General features: G+C 40.3%; 1 protein-coding gene across 3 annotated transcripts in view; it reads left to right on the forward strand.

The window, feature by feature from the left end:
* Positions 1–6,516, forward strand: part of PDK1 (pyruvate dehydrogenase kinase 1) — a 30,596-nt gene extending 24,080 nt beyond the window's left edge. For 2 of the 3 annotated variants that reach the window (XM_053596314.1, XM_053596315.1), the window contains 2 exons: positions 619–732; positions 3,066–6,516. In XM_053596314.1, coding sequence (XP_053452289.1) covers positions 619–732; positions 3,066–3,206 — 255 coding nt within the window. In that variant the 3' untranslated portion in view covers positions 3,207–6,516. The remainder of the gene's footprint in view (positions 1–618; positions 733–3,065) is intronic. The other variant, XR_008381112.1, reaches the window with a different exon arrangement.
* The last annotated feature ends 12,015 nt before the right edge of the window (positions 6,517–18,531 follow it).

Genomic DNA, 18,531 nt, shown 5'->3' on the forward strand with positions numbered 1-18,531 from the left:
CATGCTTCATCCAGACCACCTCAAGTCATTTTATAGAGAGAATGAAGAGCCTTATATTTTTAAATTTTTTTAAAATTTCAGATTAATCTGAGGTCACAAATAATTTGTTTACATTGTTTGCATTTGTTAGGTAAAGTGCTTGTTGTAGTTGTGCCCCTCACCCAGGAGATGTGCCATGTACATTGTGCCTGTTAGGTGAGAGGGCATCAATCCCCTCCCTCCCTTTTCCCCTTCCTCCAACTTGAATGAATTGAGTTTTTCTCTTGTGTGGGCGTGTATTTGTTTGTCTGCTAGCTTCATTTAGCATTGAGTACGTGGGATACTTGCTTTTCCATTCCTGTGATGACTTTACTAAGGAGCATGTTCTCCAACTCCATCCAGGTTAATGCAAAAGATGTAAAGCCTCCATCTTTTTTTATGGCTGAATAGTAGAGAATGAAGAGCTTTAAATGACCAAAGGGCAGTCCGCTGATGCACCTGATCGTTATCAGTAAATATGTACAGATCTCTTAGCTGCAGGCTGTGTTAGCCCTGGAATACTCAGTGGCGTTTGCCTTAATTGTAAAAGTAGTTCAGTGTGTGTCTGTCTGAATAGAATTTTGTTTTCTCATCAAATAGGCTGGTTTTGGTTATGGATTGCCCATATCACGTCTTTATGCACAGTACTTCCAAGGAGATCTAAAGCTATATTCCCTAGAGGGTTATGGGACAGACGCAGTTATCTACATTAAGGTAATCACTACAGTCTTCCTGATTTAATAACATTTCTTTTAATGATGTGAAAAAAATGCCAATATTTAACTGTCATGAAAGTTTACCTCATGCTGTTTAAATATAAAAAATTATGGTTTCCTGCATGGGATCTTGTCCATGTGGAGAGGTGGAGATCATTCTGTCCTGTTCATCAGGACTGTGATTATTAGTGGGAAAAAAATTGGGTTAGGGAATCAAATAATTTATATATCATACAAATCTTGTTTTTATTATTTATGTATTTGTGTTTTTTAATGAATTAATTTTAGTTTTTATTGAGACACAGTCTTACTATGTCACCCTTGATAGAGTGCTGTAGCTTCACAGCTCACAGCAACCTCAAACTCTTGGGCTCAAGTGATCTGATTGTCTCAGCCTCCCGAGTAGCTGGGACTACAGGTGCCTGCCACAACGCCTGGCTATTTTTAGAGATGGGGTCTCGCTATTGCTCAGGCTGGTCTCAAACCTTTTAGCTCAGGCATTCCACCCACCTTAGCCTCCCAGAGTGCTAAGATTACAGGCATGAGGCACCACGCCTGGCCCATTTATTTATGTTTAGAAACAGGATCTTGTTCTATCACTCAAACTGGAGAACAGTGGCTTGGTCATAGCTCATGTAGCCTCAACTCCTGAGCTCAGGTGATCCTCCCACCTGAGCCTCGTAAGTAGCTGGGACTACAGGCATGTACCACCACACCTAATTCTTTTTTTATTTTTTAGAGATGGGGTCTTGCTATGCAAATTTAATATGAAACACATGAATGGACATTAACCCACCAATTTTTGATGTATTCATTGCTAAGGCCTTTTCTTTATATGTGTAGCTCTAGATTGGAATGTCACATTATCTTTCTTGCAGAAGCTATACTTAATCATTTTAGTTTCTTTAAGCAAAGAAACAAATGCACAATCCTTTTGAATTTTATGCAGTCTTTTATAGATGTGTTCTGACTCTGATTTGATAATTTTTATGTGACTTTTTTTGTGATTCTTTCCAAAGCATTCATCTTAGTTCTCAATGAAATTGTCCCTTTTTGTGTATTCTTTGTTTATGTAATAAACTTCTGATTATAATGGCAGATGGAACTGCATAAACAGATTTGGGAACAAGTATAGGTAACTCTTGAGAATCCTATAGCTTACCTGGTAGGAGCAGAAGCACTTGGCCTCCTGGCCTGCAATAGTCATTGCATTTACCGAGGGATCAGTGTATATTTATAGGGATGGCAAAACCACTGGGCCCATCCATCCGCTTGTTTGGTGGGGCCACTGGTTCCTTTTAGTGATGCTAGTTTCTTATTTTGGCCACTAGATGGCACCTATTTTATAGGAAATGCTGAAGAATTTATATTGGAGAAAATAAATTTATGTGAAAAGGTTAAATTCTTCGTAGATAATAGGTTTTTTTTAACCATATCATTTGAGAGAAACTTTAAAAGGGCAATATCAGTGCAACATTTTTGTCACCAAATGTTAGAGAAAAATAGAAGACAAAAAGTTTTACCGAATCATTAAAATTATCAACATAAAAGCTCTTACTTAGCATTATCAGAATGAAATTTCTGGTTCACTATATGACATGAGGTTGGAGTTTTACTGAAAAATCATAACTTGAAGAAGATAGCAAGGAATATAGTTTATTTCAGGTTCCAGGGATTTGCAGGAAGCTGAAATAGAACAGTAGATTAATGGTGCTGCTAGACTGGAACACGAAATCATGCATTATACAGCAGTCATAGGGACTGAAATTGGAGGCAGGAGGAGAGGACATAGGATCAGACTCAGAGCCGAGAATTGTTCATGCAAAAGCCAAGATGCCTTCTATCTTTGTTTTATATTTGTTGACATTTTTCTTAAGAATTTTTAAAAGTACAGTGAGTATACTGAAAAAAAATTTTTCTTCTAGTAAATAATTAAAATGAATTTCATTAAATGTGTATCCACATACTAAGGTACATAATGTCCATTTTTTATGCTTTTACATTTAACTGACTTTTTCAGTTAGCCAGCTTCTGGCCTGGGTCATGTTTTCTATAAAATTTCAATCCAGCAGCTTCCAGGATTGCTAGGAAATTACTGCATACAACAGACTCAGTCAACATGCACATTAATCAGTGGCATAGATTTAGTAAATAACACGTTTCCAATATATATCCTATTTAAAAGCATATTTAAATGGTGTTATTCATGAATAATAAGGTATCAGTAGGGTGTTGTTTAATTTTCCTTTTTTCCATTGTCTGTTTTCTCAAATAACGAACTCTAAAAAATGCCAGACACATAAATCTTGCTTTTCTTTTTTCCTCCCCCAGGCTTTGTCAACAGAATCCATAGAAAGGCTCCCTGTGTATAACAGAGCAGCCTGGAAACACTACAACACCAACCATGAGGCTGATGACTGGTGCGTCCCCAGCAGAGAACCAAAAGACATGACCACATTCCGCAGTGCCTAGATACACTTGGGATGTCTAGAAAATCCAACTGTGGTTTTAGTATTAAATCTGGAAGGAGTAGTGTTCCGAACTACATTATACCAGATGCTTGGTGTATCATTTTCACAATTAACTGTTTGGGTAGAATAAATGGAAACCGAATTCCATTTGTGCCTGTTAAACCTCCTAAAGGATGAAATTGTACCTATTTTACATTTATATTTTCACAGTTAATTGAAAGTATTTTTAAATAGCTGTAGTTTTGGTCAGCTTTCCTCTTTATGGTAGACTTCAGAAGTGTGGAAGTCTTTGGGTTTCTATAGAAAACTGTAGTTTTTTTAAGAAATACTTTTCACATATGTCTGCTAGAAACATTTTCTAAATAGTAGTGATTAGCTGGTTAGATATCTTCTTGTTATTTGAAGGCATTCTGCCATCCTTTATGTGGCAGTGACAACTGTAACAGCCTGGTCTTCACGTGTACCAGAGCTTCATTTACCAGACTACAAGTAAAGCAGAACGGTTGCCTGCAGCGTAGAACCAGCCACCTTTCAGTGTCTACTTGTGTTGTTTTAGCTCTGAAGTTAATTTACCATTTTAAAATTTTCTTGCTAAAGGAATATAATCTGTAGCTCCCTGTGGATCCTAGCCAAAATCATGAGCAGTCTATTCTGAGTATGCTTGTGATTAATGCAAGGGGAAATTTTTTGCTAAAAGCAAGCAAACTATGTGTAGCATCTACTAAATTAGAAAAGAAATTGGGGGTAAAGCAGTAAGTCCCAAAATTGACCTTCCTTGATTCTGAGATTACCTGGGGAACTTATGAAAAAGTAGAGTTTTTCTGGGTCCTGTTCAGACATACTGAATCAGAATCTCTAGGACTAGCACCCAGCAATCTTAATTTTTAAAATGCTTGCTAAGTGAGTCTAACACCTAGCCTTGTTAGGGAACCACTCTTTTAAAGTGAAGAGTGATGACACATTTGCCAAAGTAACAGGGCAATACTTTAGGTTTCCATTTTCGTCTATTTAAAGGTCAGATTTCTAGACTCTAGGAGAAGCAAACCGAATCTCGGGCCCAGTGCAATTTTAGAAGAACAAAGTGACTATGGGCAACCAAAGGGTCAGAATCATAAAGTACACAAGTCATTTTCTAAAAATATTCAGATTTTTTTTTTTTTTTTTGGTTTTTGGCCGGGGCTATGTTTGAACCCGCCACCTCCGGCATATGGGACCGACGCCCTACTCCCTGAGCCACAGGCGCTGCCCAAAATATTTAGATTTTTTATCAGGGAAAAGTCAGCTTAAGTGTATCACAATCGTCCTTTGCATTGCTCAGAATTGGAGCCAGACCTGTGTTGATCATGTCATCAGCTGCCAAGTCTGGGAGGCTGTGAAGTGTAGAGACTATTTTTAGTCACACCTCATCGTCTCTTAAGGTGACAGGGAAATACATTGGAAATAAAGTTTAAAGTAAAAATGCAAATGTTTAAAGAACAGCTTTGCCACTTAAATGGGGGAGTTTTATTTCTCTGGAAAATATATCAAGTTGAAACACCTCATTTTTAAGGATCTTGTGAGATTAATGATTCCATAAAAATTTATGGATTGGAAGGGATGTGAAAGGGCAGTTAGTGCAGCACCCTTGAGGATCCTGAGCCCCACAGGCTGTCTGGGACCTTTGAGCTAAATGTGACAAAGTGTTGGAAAAAAAGAGATACCTAACCCACTGCTCCTTAATGACGGAGTTTGGAAAAACAATAGTATATGTTAATGGGTGATTTATATTAATTCAGTGTGTTACAATTTTTTAGCCTTAAATTATGCTTGTAATGATGAAATATTTTAGAATCTTTTGAATCTAAATATTCACTCTTTCCTAAGTAAGACATTTTCCCAACTAACATAAACTTGATGTTTTTACTTAGGAAATAATCCCTCCCCCCAAAGAAGATTAGTTTTTCCATTGTAAGAGCAAAGAAATGATATTTTAAAGGAAAAGTAAAATTATTTTCCTTTAACTTCTTTTTTGAGGTATAACAGCCTTTTACTCTGTTATTGTGGTAATGGACAGAAATTACATACAAAAATATTCTGGGAGAGCTTTCTCTTAGTTGGTTTTAAATCTTTGTGCTACCTGAAATGTTTTTAGATTTTACATGAGCTATTTTATCTACCAGCATTAATGTGATGCAATGTAGTTATAAAAATATATTAAAGGACAAGAAAAGTGGATGCTAAATGACTTTTATAACTTGAGCAGTTAAAGAATACGCTAATGTCTTTAAGGAAGGAACAGCAAAAATATTCTGCTCTATACTTAAAAATACCAGCTGGATTTTGATGTGTTCATATTTAATAGTGATCACTTTCTTATACTGTGAAGTTTTTTTACAGGAAGATATTGAAGTAGAAGTCCACCATATTTTTTTTTTTTTGAGACAGAGTCTCAAGCTGTCCCCCTGGGTAGAGTGCCGTGATGTCAAGCTCACAGCAACCTCAAACTCTTGGGCTTAAGTAATTCTTTTGCCTCAGCTTCCCAAGTAGCTGGGACTACAGGCACCCGCCACAACACCTGGTTATTTTTTAGTTGCAGTTATTTAGCTGGCCCAGGCCATGTTCGAACCTTCCCCCTCCGTGTATGTGGCTGGTGCCGTAACCACTGTGCTACAGGTGCCGAGCCTCTACCATATTATTTTATAAAATGTTTTCTGTATGGCAATAAACTGAAAACATGGGTCAACTCTTATTTAGATTTAGGTTTTTTTTAGAGAGAGAGTGTGAATCAATCTTACTTTGTTGCAGCTCTGGGCGTCACAGCTCACAGCAACCTCTGGCTCTTGGGCTTAAGCGATTGATTCTCTTGCCTCAGCCTTCCGAGTAGCTGGGACTACAGGTGCCTGCCACATGCCTGGCTATTTTTTGTTGTTGTTTCAGTTTGGCTGGGGCCGGGTTCGAACCTGCCACCCTCGATATATGGGGCCGGTGCCCTACTCACTGAGCCACAGGCGCCACCCAAATTTAGGTTTTTAAAACATAACTATGTCTTTTAAGTAGAAGTCTTTTCCACTGTCAAGGCTTAACCTTCTGTAAACATTCAAAAAAATTGTAGCTAGGTGGCTAGCAAATTTTACTATCTTTAACAGAGGAACTGTCAGGAACTTAATTTCCAATCTTTATATTCTAATGAAAATAAGAGGTAGAGTTTGGATGGTTCGAGTTTATCTAGATTTTCATTATCCAAACATATCACAAATGACTGACTTGCTGCATAAATGAAGATCTTCTGTTGTGTGAGTTTTGAAAGGTTATAAATAAATTTGAAATTTGAATATCTTTGCATAGTTAAGTAATTGTAAGAAAGGTCTTAATTTAACCAGCATTACCTGCTGCCTACACCAGTTGAATGTCAGAACTACATTCCTCTAGTCCAGGTGCCCTCAAACTTTTTAAACAGGGGGCCAATTCACTGTCCCTCAGACCGTTGGAAGGCCAGACTGTAGTTTAAAAAACAAAACTATGAACAAATTCCCATGCACACTGCACATACCTCATTTTGAAGTAAAAAACAAAACGGGAACAAATACAATTCACACCGCCGTGTGTGGCCCGCGGGCCATAGATTGAGGACCCCTGCTCTAGTCAAAGACATATTTCTATTTTATTTCAAACTGGTAGGCTGTGGACACTATCACTTCCCTGCATTGTTGAAGCCAACAGTCCCCATCCCATTGTGGCTCAGTAAATGGCTACTCAGAGAGGAACCCCCCAAAAATCAGTCAACCGATTTAGTTTGTCTTCAGTGGTGACATACGAGGTCTGACAATCACAGTTTGTGAACTTGCTGCTATGTGCTTACATTGGTCTCCCTCTACGAACTGCTCAGTGAGGTTTCACAGCCTCGGTCTAGCAGGGTCTCAGAGCTGTTTGTGTCCATGTGTGGTGTGTCTTGGTGCATGGAATTCATTCTTGTGTGTTTTGTTTGCCATCAGGAGAATGTCAAACTTGAATTAGAGTAATGAACAAACAAAATGTCTTATTAAACTTGGCAGGAGGGGAAGTGAAATCAGGGACATGTTAGTACAAGTATATGGGGATAATGCCATGAAGAAAACTGTAGTGTACTAATGGATTAAACATTTTTCTGAGGGGGGAGAAAGCATCACGATGAAGAGTGGTCCGGGCAGCCAATAACGAGCAGAACTGATGAAAACATTGCAAAAATCCATCAAATTGTGCATCAAAACCATCGTTGGGTGGTGAGACGCATAGTAGACCAAGTAAACATTGATAGACAGGAAAATCAACTGGAAATCTCGGCATGAGAAAGGCATGGCTCTTGCTTCACAACAGTGAACCGGCTCACAGGTCACTGTCTGCGAGGGAGTTTTTAGCCAGTAAACACATAACTGTATTGGAACTGGCCTCCCTCCTCACCTGAACTGGCCCCCAGTGACTTAACATTGAAAGGACATCAAGGGCAATACAATAACAGCTCTGATGATCATTGCAGAAAAAGGGTTCGAAAGTATGAAGATTCAATAGATGGGTAATCAGGGTTGAGTTAGGTGGTTTGCAAACATGGTTTTCACTGAAGGAACTTTTCCTTTTATTTATTTATTTATTTTTGCAGTTTTTGGCCAGGGCTGGGTTTGAACCCGCCACCTCTGGCATATGGGGCTGGCGCCCTACCCCTTTGAGCCACAGGTGCCTCCTCACTAAAGGAACTTTTCGTCCTGGATTAACTCCTGGACCCAATAGTTTTCTTATGGTTAAACCCAATGCACATGAAAAATAATATAATTAATACTACGTGAGAGCATAGCATTAATTATTTTTGCATGCTAATAAAGAATGCACCACTAGTTTGCTTAGTTTCTGGTGTTTTTATTTATTTATTTATTTATTTATTAGTTCTGGTGTTTGTTTCTTTTTTTTTTTTCTTGCAGTTTTTGGCCAGGGCTGAGTTTGAACCCACCACCTCTGGTATACGGGGCTGGCGCCCTACTCCTTTGAGCCATAGGCGCCACCCCTAAATTTTTTTTTTTTTTTTGCAGTTTTTTTTTTGGCCGGGGCTGGGTTTGAACCCGCCACCTCTGGCATATGGGGCCGGCGCCCTACTCTGTTGAGCCACAGGCACCGCCGTAGTTCTGGTGTTTGTTAACTGCTGCGCTTTCTGTTCTAGTTATGTTTGGAAAGAATTAAACATTGTGCAACCCCCTTTTTTAGAGGCTTCACATTTCTTCAGCAGTTACTAACTGTAAGCTTTTAATAGCAAAAGATAAGATTGTCAGATTTTGCTGCACAACCCTGGTCTTTTTTTTTTTTTTTAACTTGGCAAAGCTGTTATTTATATTGAAAATAGTGACAGCTCTTTTACTTTTGTTACATTAGATTCTTGAGCAAAAATACATGGTTTTATCCAAATAAGTTAAACTTTCATGTGAGGATTGTCTTCACTCGGGTTATTTTCTGAAATTGGAAGTTCAATTTGTGCAGTTGTCACAGATGATTTCAGAAATGTAGTTTTGATTGAAATGTTGCCATCCACTTATATAAGTTTGAAATGCCGGGTGAAAATCTCTGCTTTAGAGGCTGCATCAGAACTGCTTCTCCCAGACAAACCTTTTAGAAGGACTGATTAGGAAAGAAAAAGGCCCAAATGCACAGTATTTAGATTAAAAACAAAACAGATAACCACAAATAAAGATTAAAAGTAATCATGATTTTGGCAATGTAGAAGAAAGAAATTGATCTAAGAAAACAAGTATTACCATGATTTGCCTGAGATTTTTTGACAATTTAAATCAACCAATAACCACTAAGGCTGTGGATTGAGAAATCACAACTCCACCTCACCAAAACACGAGTTGTAAAAGGTGAATTTTACCAAAACATCAAGAAATGGATAATTCCTGTCTTATAGAAACTTCTAGAGAATACAGAGGAAGTTGCTAAGCATGGTGGTTCAGACCTGCAATCCCAGCACTGTGGGAGGCTGAGGAGGGTGAATCGCTTGAGCTCAGGAGTTCCAGACTTGCCTGATGAGCAAGAGTGAGACCTTGATCATTAAAAAAAAACAAAGAAACAGCCAGGCGCCTCAGTGAGTGCCTGTAATCCCAGCGGCTTCCAGCTTCCGCACGTTGAGGCAGTGGGATGCCCTGTGGACGCCCGCTATGGCACTCTGTCACCCTCAAAATCAGCTGGGACACGGATTGAAGGTACATGCCGCAAGAGGTGGATATTTCCCTATCTCCAGGGAAGCCCCGAATCATCTCTGGAATCATCTCTGCCGTGGTCTTTTATTAAAGCATTATACAACAGGTGTGGAGGCCCCATGCTTAATGGTCGCTAAGTGCTCTTTCCCCAGGGGCTTGGCTCCCACCCTGCTGCACCAGGAATGTTCAAAGTTTAACACCTGCTTGGTAAAGAGCAACCGATCTAATCTCATCTTATCTCATGAACACCTGCAGCTGCCTGAGGGCTTATCTCCAGGCTGCAAAACGTCTCCAAGCGGGCTAGGAGATGGTCTCGCTCCCAGCACCTTCCTTAAGAATCAGTGGCCGCTTTTATAAGCCTGGTGCGCCGGCTCCTGCAATGCCCACAGTCCAAGTCTGAGGTAGCAGTGAGCTATGACGCCACTGCACTCTGCTCAGGGCCTAGGATGGGACCCTGTCTCAAAACAACAACAAAAAAAGCAAAGAGGAAGCCACCCAATCCATTTCATAAGGTTAGTAAAATCTCAAAGCTGAGGTATGAAAAATTAATTTGTTGACTAAACTTGCATATGAACATAAATGGAAAAATTGCCAGTAGAATAATGGCATTCTGAATGTAAACAGCGCGTAAGAAATAATATGTCATTGGCTTGGCACCAGTAGCACAGTGGTTATGGCACCAGCCATATACACTAAGTCTGGCGGGTTCAAACTCAGCCTGGGCCAGCTGCAACAAAAAAATAGCCGGGTGTTGTGGCAGGTGCCTGTGGTCCTAGCTACTGGGAGGCTAAGGCAAGAGAATCACTTAAGCCTGGGAGTTTAGTATAATCTAGTACATGATTGTCCTGTATGGGTGATTACAGAGGGTGTAGTAAAGGAGCGTTCATTTATAATTTGGCTGATGAAGTGGACGCCCCTGCCTCTACTAAAGGGCCAAGATACTAACATCAGTATCTAGAAAAATGCTGCTGAGATGTGTTAAATCTCCAGAGCACTTTCAGGAGGCTTTATGTCTTAATAATATTAAGACTTTAAACTTAGGAACATAGTGTGTTTCTCAATTTATTTAGGTTGTTTTGATGTCTTCCATCAGTGTTTTGTTGTAGTTTTTGGCTTAAAGATCCTGCAAATATTTTGTTAGATTTAAACCTAAGCATTTCATTTTCTGGAGCTATTGTAAATGCCCTTTTAGAAAATTTTTGCTTTCCACTGTTCATTTCCAGCACTCTTGATGCATCAAATCCCCAGAATCCCCCCTCAGAACAAACCAAGGCCTCTGAAGTCTACTGTGCACTCCAGATAGCTGAACGAGATGGTTCCCTGGCATTCACTTGTCTTTGAGTAACCAAGTACGCAGCAGCATGTCCAATCCACCACGATGCTGCCATGAACTTGACCATGCCCTCCTGTCCAGCCCTCTCTAGCTAGACTACCAGTAGTTTCACTTCACTGGGGAAGGTCAACAGTATAATTCTACTGTCCCACTCTAAAGCTACTTGAATCTTATTATCTTGTGCCACGATATGGTATGGCCAGACCACTTCTCTAGTTATGTCTTTGAGATGATTTTGGTTATTTTCTTGTCATCAGGGTGTTCATTTTTGGTACTTTCTGTTGCACATCTCCCAAATGACAGCAGGTGGTAAGCCAATATAAGCAAATATAAGGTTCAAGATCTAAGCAAATATATAAACTAAGCAAATATAAGGTTCAAGATCTCAGCTGCACAGTTATGTTTGTAGGTGGGAGGCTTAACATTCTTCAGGCTCTCAGAAAAGTTTTCCCTTTACAGACTCTTGTCTTTAATAATGAGGCACAAGGCTTGCCTGGCCCATTTAGTTACTTAAACACCTGCATTACCCTCCGTGGCATCTTACTCCAGGGCATCTATTTGGTTATGTCCGTTTTTTGTCTGTAAACGAAGAGGAAGCACAAGAGAGAGCACTGAATACTACAGTGCCCCCTTCTGGTCTACTCTGAACTGTCAAGGACACCGGAGGCCTCTGGACACACTTGGATTCAGAAGCTTCTGCACCTGCAGGTGTGCATATGGATGGAGCTAGACTGGCCAGGTTAGGTCCACTTCATACATTCTGAATCAGCAACTGAGCTCATGGAAGCTGTGCCTAATGGGTTTCATTAGATTTTCATGGTTATCCCTCACTAATGCTAATATTAACTGTTGGAAAATAAACTCACTCACCTACTTTGTTTCTCTCTGACCAACACAGGAGCAGGTGGGATCTGTGGGAAAACATTTTTACCACTTGTTTGAAAAAGTAAGCCTATTGATATTCCCTGACTACCTGCCCATCCCACCTAAGAACCTGGAAGATGCCATAACCATCTGCAGTCCAGGTCACTATTCTTCCCCCACTCTAGGAGCCAGGCTTTACATGATTTGTGTGACCATAAAACTCTGTACTATCATCATTATGAAACCATATGGAATTTTGTGGGTAACTCCAGTGGTGGGGTCACTGGGGCCTTTCTTAGCGTACTCCTCTGACCAAATAGGTCAACGGTTAATCATGCTTCATGAGACTATGATGCCCGTAGGATGGATCCAGGTCAATTTAACAACAAATGACAACCCTAGTTCTGAAGACCTGGGAAATACTGATGAGAGTATAATGATCCCAAGCAGAAATTGGATGATTTAGGAAACTAACTTTTGCCCGTGTCATCTGGAAGGTAAAACGTGGCAAGATCTTCTCCCTTATGATTTAAACTCTCAGGGTCCACAGATGGCTAGGGGGATGTAGTGAATGATGATTATTTTTGTGGAAGCCCACAATCCTTTAAATGGTCTTTCTATACTTTGGTGAAGATCCATGTCATGAGTCTTGCTTCCTCAAGTTGACAAGGGTGCAGACTGTAAATTTGGTTGGCAATGAGAAACATCTAGACAAAGAAACGTGAAGACCAAATTCTGTGAGTTTTCCCCTATGCTGACAAGAGTTTTGGCATGTGCATGTGCTTTCAGACGGCATCATGGTTGCAAGGCCAAATGCCTGATACAGAAATGGCATTGGGGCTGGTTTCAGTGGCTGTAGTAAAGTCAAGTTCCTAGACTTCTGTGCTCAGTGGGGGCAGAAAAAATGGTTGTAGTTTTTTTTTTTTCTGTCTCTGTACCTTTTTTTGTTTAACCTTTTCCTGGTTGAAGTGAAATTCATATGACCTAAAATAAACCATTTAAAAGTGTAATTTAGTGGCATTCAGTCTATCTGCAATGTTGTGCAACCACCATCTCCATCCACAACATTTTTATCACTCCAAAAGGAAATGCTGTACCCAATTAAGCAGCAGTAGTATCGTTAGCATGTCAATTACATGGTTTGGGATCTTATTCCTGGGGTCTTTTTCTACAGTGGTATAATTATGTGAGAGTGGAAACATAAAAGAGTAAGTCTATAGAAACAGTGCCTAAATTAGCTCTTGGCCATATTGTCTTCAAAGAAATGTTTCAACCAGCCAAAGACTAACATCAACATGCTTACAGTTTGAGTCCAAAATTAAAAATCCAAAATAGTAAGTGCACTGATTTTTTTTTTTATGAGTTTGGAAATAGAACAAACAATTTTGAAAATATGATTGGCTAAGTTACATATACAGCTCCCGCTGTTCACGCTTTTCTCTGAGGTGTGTTTGAACCGGCCAAGGATTATGGCTTCAGGATGCTGTGGTTGTCTTGCCACTCCTGGGTCTGCCTCAGACCAAAATCAGACTTGCTGCTACCCTGACACAAGCTGGCTCTCATTGCCTTGGCCACTATTGCAACTACAGGCTATCACATCATACCAAGCACTCTTTTCTCTTAACTAGTAGAAGGGAGAAGGCTGGGAAGGGCACTCATGTAGTGATGAACCCAAAACAGTGGCACTAGGAATGAGGTTCGCCAAACTCAGAGCAGAGGCTGAGGCTGATCCTGTGTCTGGCTGTAGGACCTGGCTGGGGACCAGGTTTAGCAGCAGCAGCAGGGAAGGAAAAGGAGCAGGTGCCGGGGGCTGGGGGCGGTAACCCAGGAGTGGAATAGTGCTGACAGCTGGCATTTGGAATTTACAGCTTCCAGTTCAGAGCAATCCACCACATCTAGTGTATACTTATACTCCAAGACATTTCCTGGGCGATTATCTAGAAAGGATATTTTTTGAAGGTGCTATGTTCAATGTTAGACTATAGTTATCCAAGCAAGCAATATCAGATGGTGTGCAGTTTTTGTAGTATAAGGCAGAAATCAGAATAATCAATTAAAAGTATTGGTGGCTCATGCCTGTAATCCTAGCACTCTGGAAGGCCGAGGCGGGTGGATTGTTCGAGCTTAAGAGTTCAAGACCAGCCCGAGCATGAGTGTGACCCTGTCGCTACTAAAAATAGAAAGACTAGGCTCAGCACCTGTGGCTCAAGTGGCTAAGGTGCCAGCCACATACACCTGAGCTGGCGGGTTCGAATCCAGCCCGGGCTCACCAAACAACGACGGCTGCAACCAAAAAATAGCTGGGTGTCGTGGCAGGCACCTGTAGTCCCAGTTACTTGGGAGGCGGAGGCAGAAGAATCACTTGAGCCCAGGAACTGGAGGTTGCTGTGAGCTATGATGCCACAGCACTCTACCCAGGGCAATAGCTTGAGTCTCTGTCTCAAAGAAAAAGGAAAACTAGCCAGGCTACTGGCACATACATGTAGTCCCAGCTACTTGGGAGACTAAGGCAAGACAATTGCTCAAGTCCAAGAGTTTAAGGTTGCTGTGAGCTATGATGCCATGACACTCCACTAGGTGACTAGGGTGACAGTATTAATAACAGCCTACTCAATACTTGACTCAAATGATGGTAATACTCCTGATACAAAAGGTAAATTATTATCATTATTTTTAAGGCAATCATGAAACAAAGTTTATTGAAGAAGAGAAAGATAGGTTTACAGGATAACAGAGTTTACAAAGCAGGATACATTTGCCATACTCAGAGAACAGCCCTCATTGCCAGGGCAAGTAGGCAAAGAGGCCCAAAAAGGTGAGTTAGAAGGTAAACTTAAAATTTCTGTCATGTAAAATTCAACTATGTATAATTCACTGCGCTTTAAGTCTGTCTAGGTGAAACCAAATCCATAGACTTACTGACAGCTATTTTAGCACCTCCAAACTATCTTTTATTCTTTTGAATTTTACCTTTTGATAACTGTTCCATTTTCTTTTGTTGGATTAAAAACCTTAATGTTTTCCCATATCCTATATTATTTTTGTGTAGGTCATCTAGATCCTCTGAGAAAAAGTTCAAACTACTTTATGATTGTTCTTTCACTGAATATATTATTTTTTGAGTGCCTACTCTGTATCAGGCATTTTGAAAGGCACTGGGACAAAAAACAAAAAAACAACACCATCCTCAGATGGCTTTTCTGGGTCCTGGCTGAATTTAATAGCCACTCAGTTAGTAGCACTCCAGTTTTAGTTAGAAAATTTGAAGACTCATAGCTAATTGGATATTTTCATAAAGCACATACAATTGTCTAATTTTGAATTCTATAACGAAATAAAACATTTAGGCGGAACCCATAACTCAGTTGGTAGGGCTCCAGCCACACACACCAACACCAAGGCTGGCAGGTTCGAACCCAGCACAGGCCAGCTAAAACAACAATGACAACTGCAACAACAACAAAAAATAGGCGTTTTGTGGCAGGTACCTGTAGTCTCAGCTACTTGGTAAGGTGAGACAAGAGAATCCGCTTAAGCTCAAGAGTTTGAGGTTACTGTGAGCTGTGATGCAACAACACTCTGTTGAGGGCAACAGCTTGAGACTGTCTCAAAAAAAAAAAAAAAAGAAAGAAAGAAAAGAAAAGAAAAAAACATGTAAGTCCCAAATCAATAAAGAGTATTTTGATTTACTACATTAGACAAAACTAAAAATATGCCTGCCTGAGAAGCTTTATTTTGCAAAGAGATAAAGATAATGGGTACTTTTGAAATAGCAACGTAAATGCACTTTTAATTTTCAATCAGTAGATAGCAGCATTTGATTTAAATTCAAAGAGGAAGTTGGGATGGTGTTCTGTGTGAGTCTTAGGGATGACAAGCACACTTAGAGATTCCAGAAAATGATTAAGTGAAAATTGAATATATTCAAACTGGAGAGTCTCTGGTTTGTCTTAAAGGACCACTGTAGTGCTTTGGTCAAAGTACTCTTAATTTAACAAAGTGAAAGGCAGCCTTTACTCTTCCTCAGTGTAATCAAATGGTCTTCTTCCTTGTAAGTATCATGTTAAACACAATCTGAAATTTTATTTACTAGAAAAGAAATAATATTTTATGTTTTTTTTTTTTTTTTTTTTGTAGAGACAGAGTCTCACTTTATGGCCCTCAGTAGAGTGCCGTGGCCTCACACAGCTCACAGCAACCTCCAACTCCTGGGCTTAAGCGATTCTCTTGCCTCAGCCTCCCGAGTAGCTGGGACTACAGGTGCCCGCCACAGTGCCCGGCTATTTTTTGGTTGCAGTTTGGCCGGGGCCGGGTTTGAACCCGCCACCCTCAGGTATATGGGGCCGGCGCCTTACCGACTGAGCCACAGGCGCCACCCAATATTTTATGTTTTTAAATTAACTTTTCCCATGTGCATTCTAAGTGAAGTGAATTTGATTTATTGTGATTAGAGAATTATGCTTCAGGCACAAAGCTACCTGGTGCACTCTATACAATAAAGACCCCACAGAGGAAACTCTTAGAGTCCAAACTACCCCCAGGGAATAAAATGAAATGTTGTTGGAGGCTGGGTTTATACAATGGGCACGTGTGTTTTCTTAAATGCTCAGCATCATTGAAGGCATGGTTATCCTGTTGTTTGTACTTACATGATTGCCCTGAAAGGAAACTCAATTACGGATCCACCAAATGTTGGAGGCCCATGCTAAATCCGATTTCCTGATGTTGAGTAGAAGTTGCCATAACCATTCACTTATTTTTGTGTCTTGAGGCAGAGTATCACTCTGTTGCCCAAGCTAGAGTGCTGTGGCATCAGTCTAGCTCACAGCAACCTCACATTCCTGGGCTCAAGCGATCCTCCTGCCCCAGCCTCTCAAGTAGCTGGAACTATAGGCGCTCCACCATGCTTGGCTAATTTTTCTATTTTTAGTAGAAACAGGGTCTTTCTCTTGCTCAGGTTGGTCTCAAACATTTGAGTCAAGGAATTCACCTGCCTGAGCCTCCCAGAGTGCTAAGATTATAGGCATGAGCCACAACGTCCATCTACCATTCACTTGTAACTTTCCAACTGGATCTCTTGTTCATATAGTATATCTTTTGCTGTGAATTCTGTAATATATTATTTGAGATTTATATCCATTCAGTGGTGGTTCTTCTTGGTTTTGTCCAAGAATGGGCCCACTGTATGAGTTGTCCCTCTGGTGCTATGGTGATCACTTGACAAATGGGTGCACAACGTTTAGGCACTCCCGGGTCTCCCTGCAGCCCTTCAGAGCTCTAAACACCAGCCACAACACTTCCCAATGAGGTGGTGCACCGGCCACGTCGTGGCTCCTCCTTGTACCTAGGTCTTTGTAACACCACATTTTGCCTTCCCTTTTGTTCTGCAGCCCTGAGTAGGATTGAGAAATCTTTTTCCTGCATTGATTAATCTTTGAGTTACCTTGCAATCACTTTTTTCATTTTCTATTTTTTTTATCATCTGTTTAATCAATTCCATATATCTGATTCCCTCTACTTGAAATTCTCTCTCTCTTTTTTTTTCAAGACATAGTCTCACTCTGTTGTCCTGAGTAAAGTGCTGTGGCATCACAGCTCACAGCAGCCTCAAACTCATGGGCTTCAGCAATCCTCTTGCCTCAGCCTCCCAAGTAACTAGGACTATATACATGCGTGCACCACTAGCCTGGCTAGTTTTTCTATTTTTAGTAAAGATGGGGTCTCCCTCTTGCTCAGGCTGGTCTCGAACTCATGAGCTCAAGTAATCCACTGACCTCAGCCTCCAAGAGTGCTAGGATTACAAGCATGAGCCATGGTGCCCAGCCTATTTGAAATTCTTAATTTCTGTTTTTCTTATTGAACCCTGAGTAATACAGTTATACAAATAGCAAACATGTATCTAAAACATTCTTTCAACAGCAGAGGAAGGTTTTTATTTTTTTTCAGTTTTTTTTTGGCTAGGGCTGGGTTCAAACCCACCACCCCCGGTATATGGTGCTGGTGCCCTACTCCTTGAGCCACAGGCGCCACTCAGGAAGGTTTTTGTTTTCTAGAATCTGTGTATGATTTCAAGCAAAACATTTATTTGGCTCTTGGGGATGGTAGCATATAAAGCCAATAGAATCAGAGATTTGGGGTGGCAGAAGGGGAAAAATATCCTCAGCATCACATTCAGCAATGTTTAGAGTCATGAATAAGTTGACAGTTAAATCCTGGGTATAAAATACTTTGCATGCTACCCTTTTCAAATTATTAGTAAGATCTTCATACTTCACACGACCCTCTCACTGAATGTTTTCCTTTCTACGTTTCCTCTCTTAAACGAAGCCAGGAGAAAAACCTTAAACTACCAAAACTTAACCAGGATGTGCACAATCCTTTAACTATTAAAGAACTTGAATATATAATTTAAAGACTCACAAAAAAGAATTTCTAGGCCCAGATGGTTTCATTAGAGAATTCTGTCAAACATTAAAAAAAAAGTTAGTGTTACATAGTCTCTTCCAGGAAATAGAGCATTTCCCAGGTTATTTTACAAGACCAATATTACCCTGCTACTAAAACCAAAGACAGTACAAGAAAAAGAAAATTACAAATCAATATCTCTCATAAACTTAGATATAAAAAATCCTCCACTTACCGACGCCTGTAGCTCGGTAAGTAGGGTGCTGGCCATATACACTGAGGCTGGTGAGTTCGAGCCCAGTCTGGGCCTGATAAAACAACAATGACAACTGCAACCAAAAAATAGCTGGGCATTGTGGCAGGCACCAATAGTCCCAGCTACTTGGGAGGCTGAGGCAAGAGAATGACTTAAGCCCAAGAGTTGGAGATTGCTGTGAGCTGTGATGCCACGGCACTCTACCAAGGGAGACATAGTGAAACTCTGTCTCAAAAAAATCCTCAACAAAATATTAACATATCAAATCCAA

This window comes from Nycticebus coucang, chromosome 7 (genome assembly GCF_027406575.1).
Source record: "Nycticebus coucang isolate mNycCou1 chromosome 7, mNycCou1.pri, whole genome shotgun sequence".
Taxonomy (NCBI): Eukaryota; Metazoa; Chordata; class Mammalia; order Primates; family Lorisidae; genus Nycticebus; species Nycticebus coucang.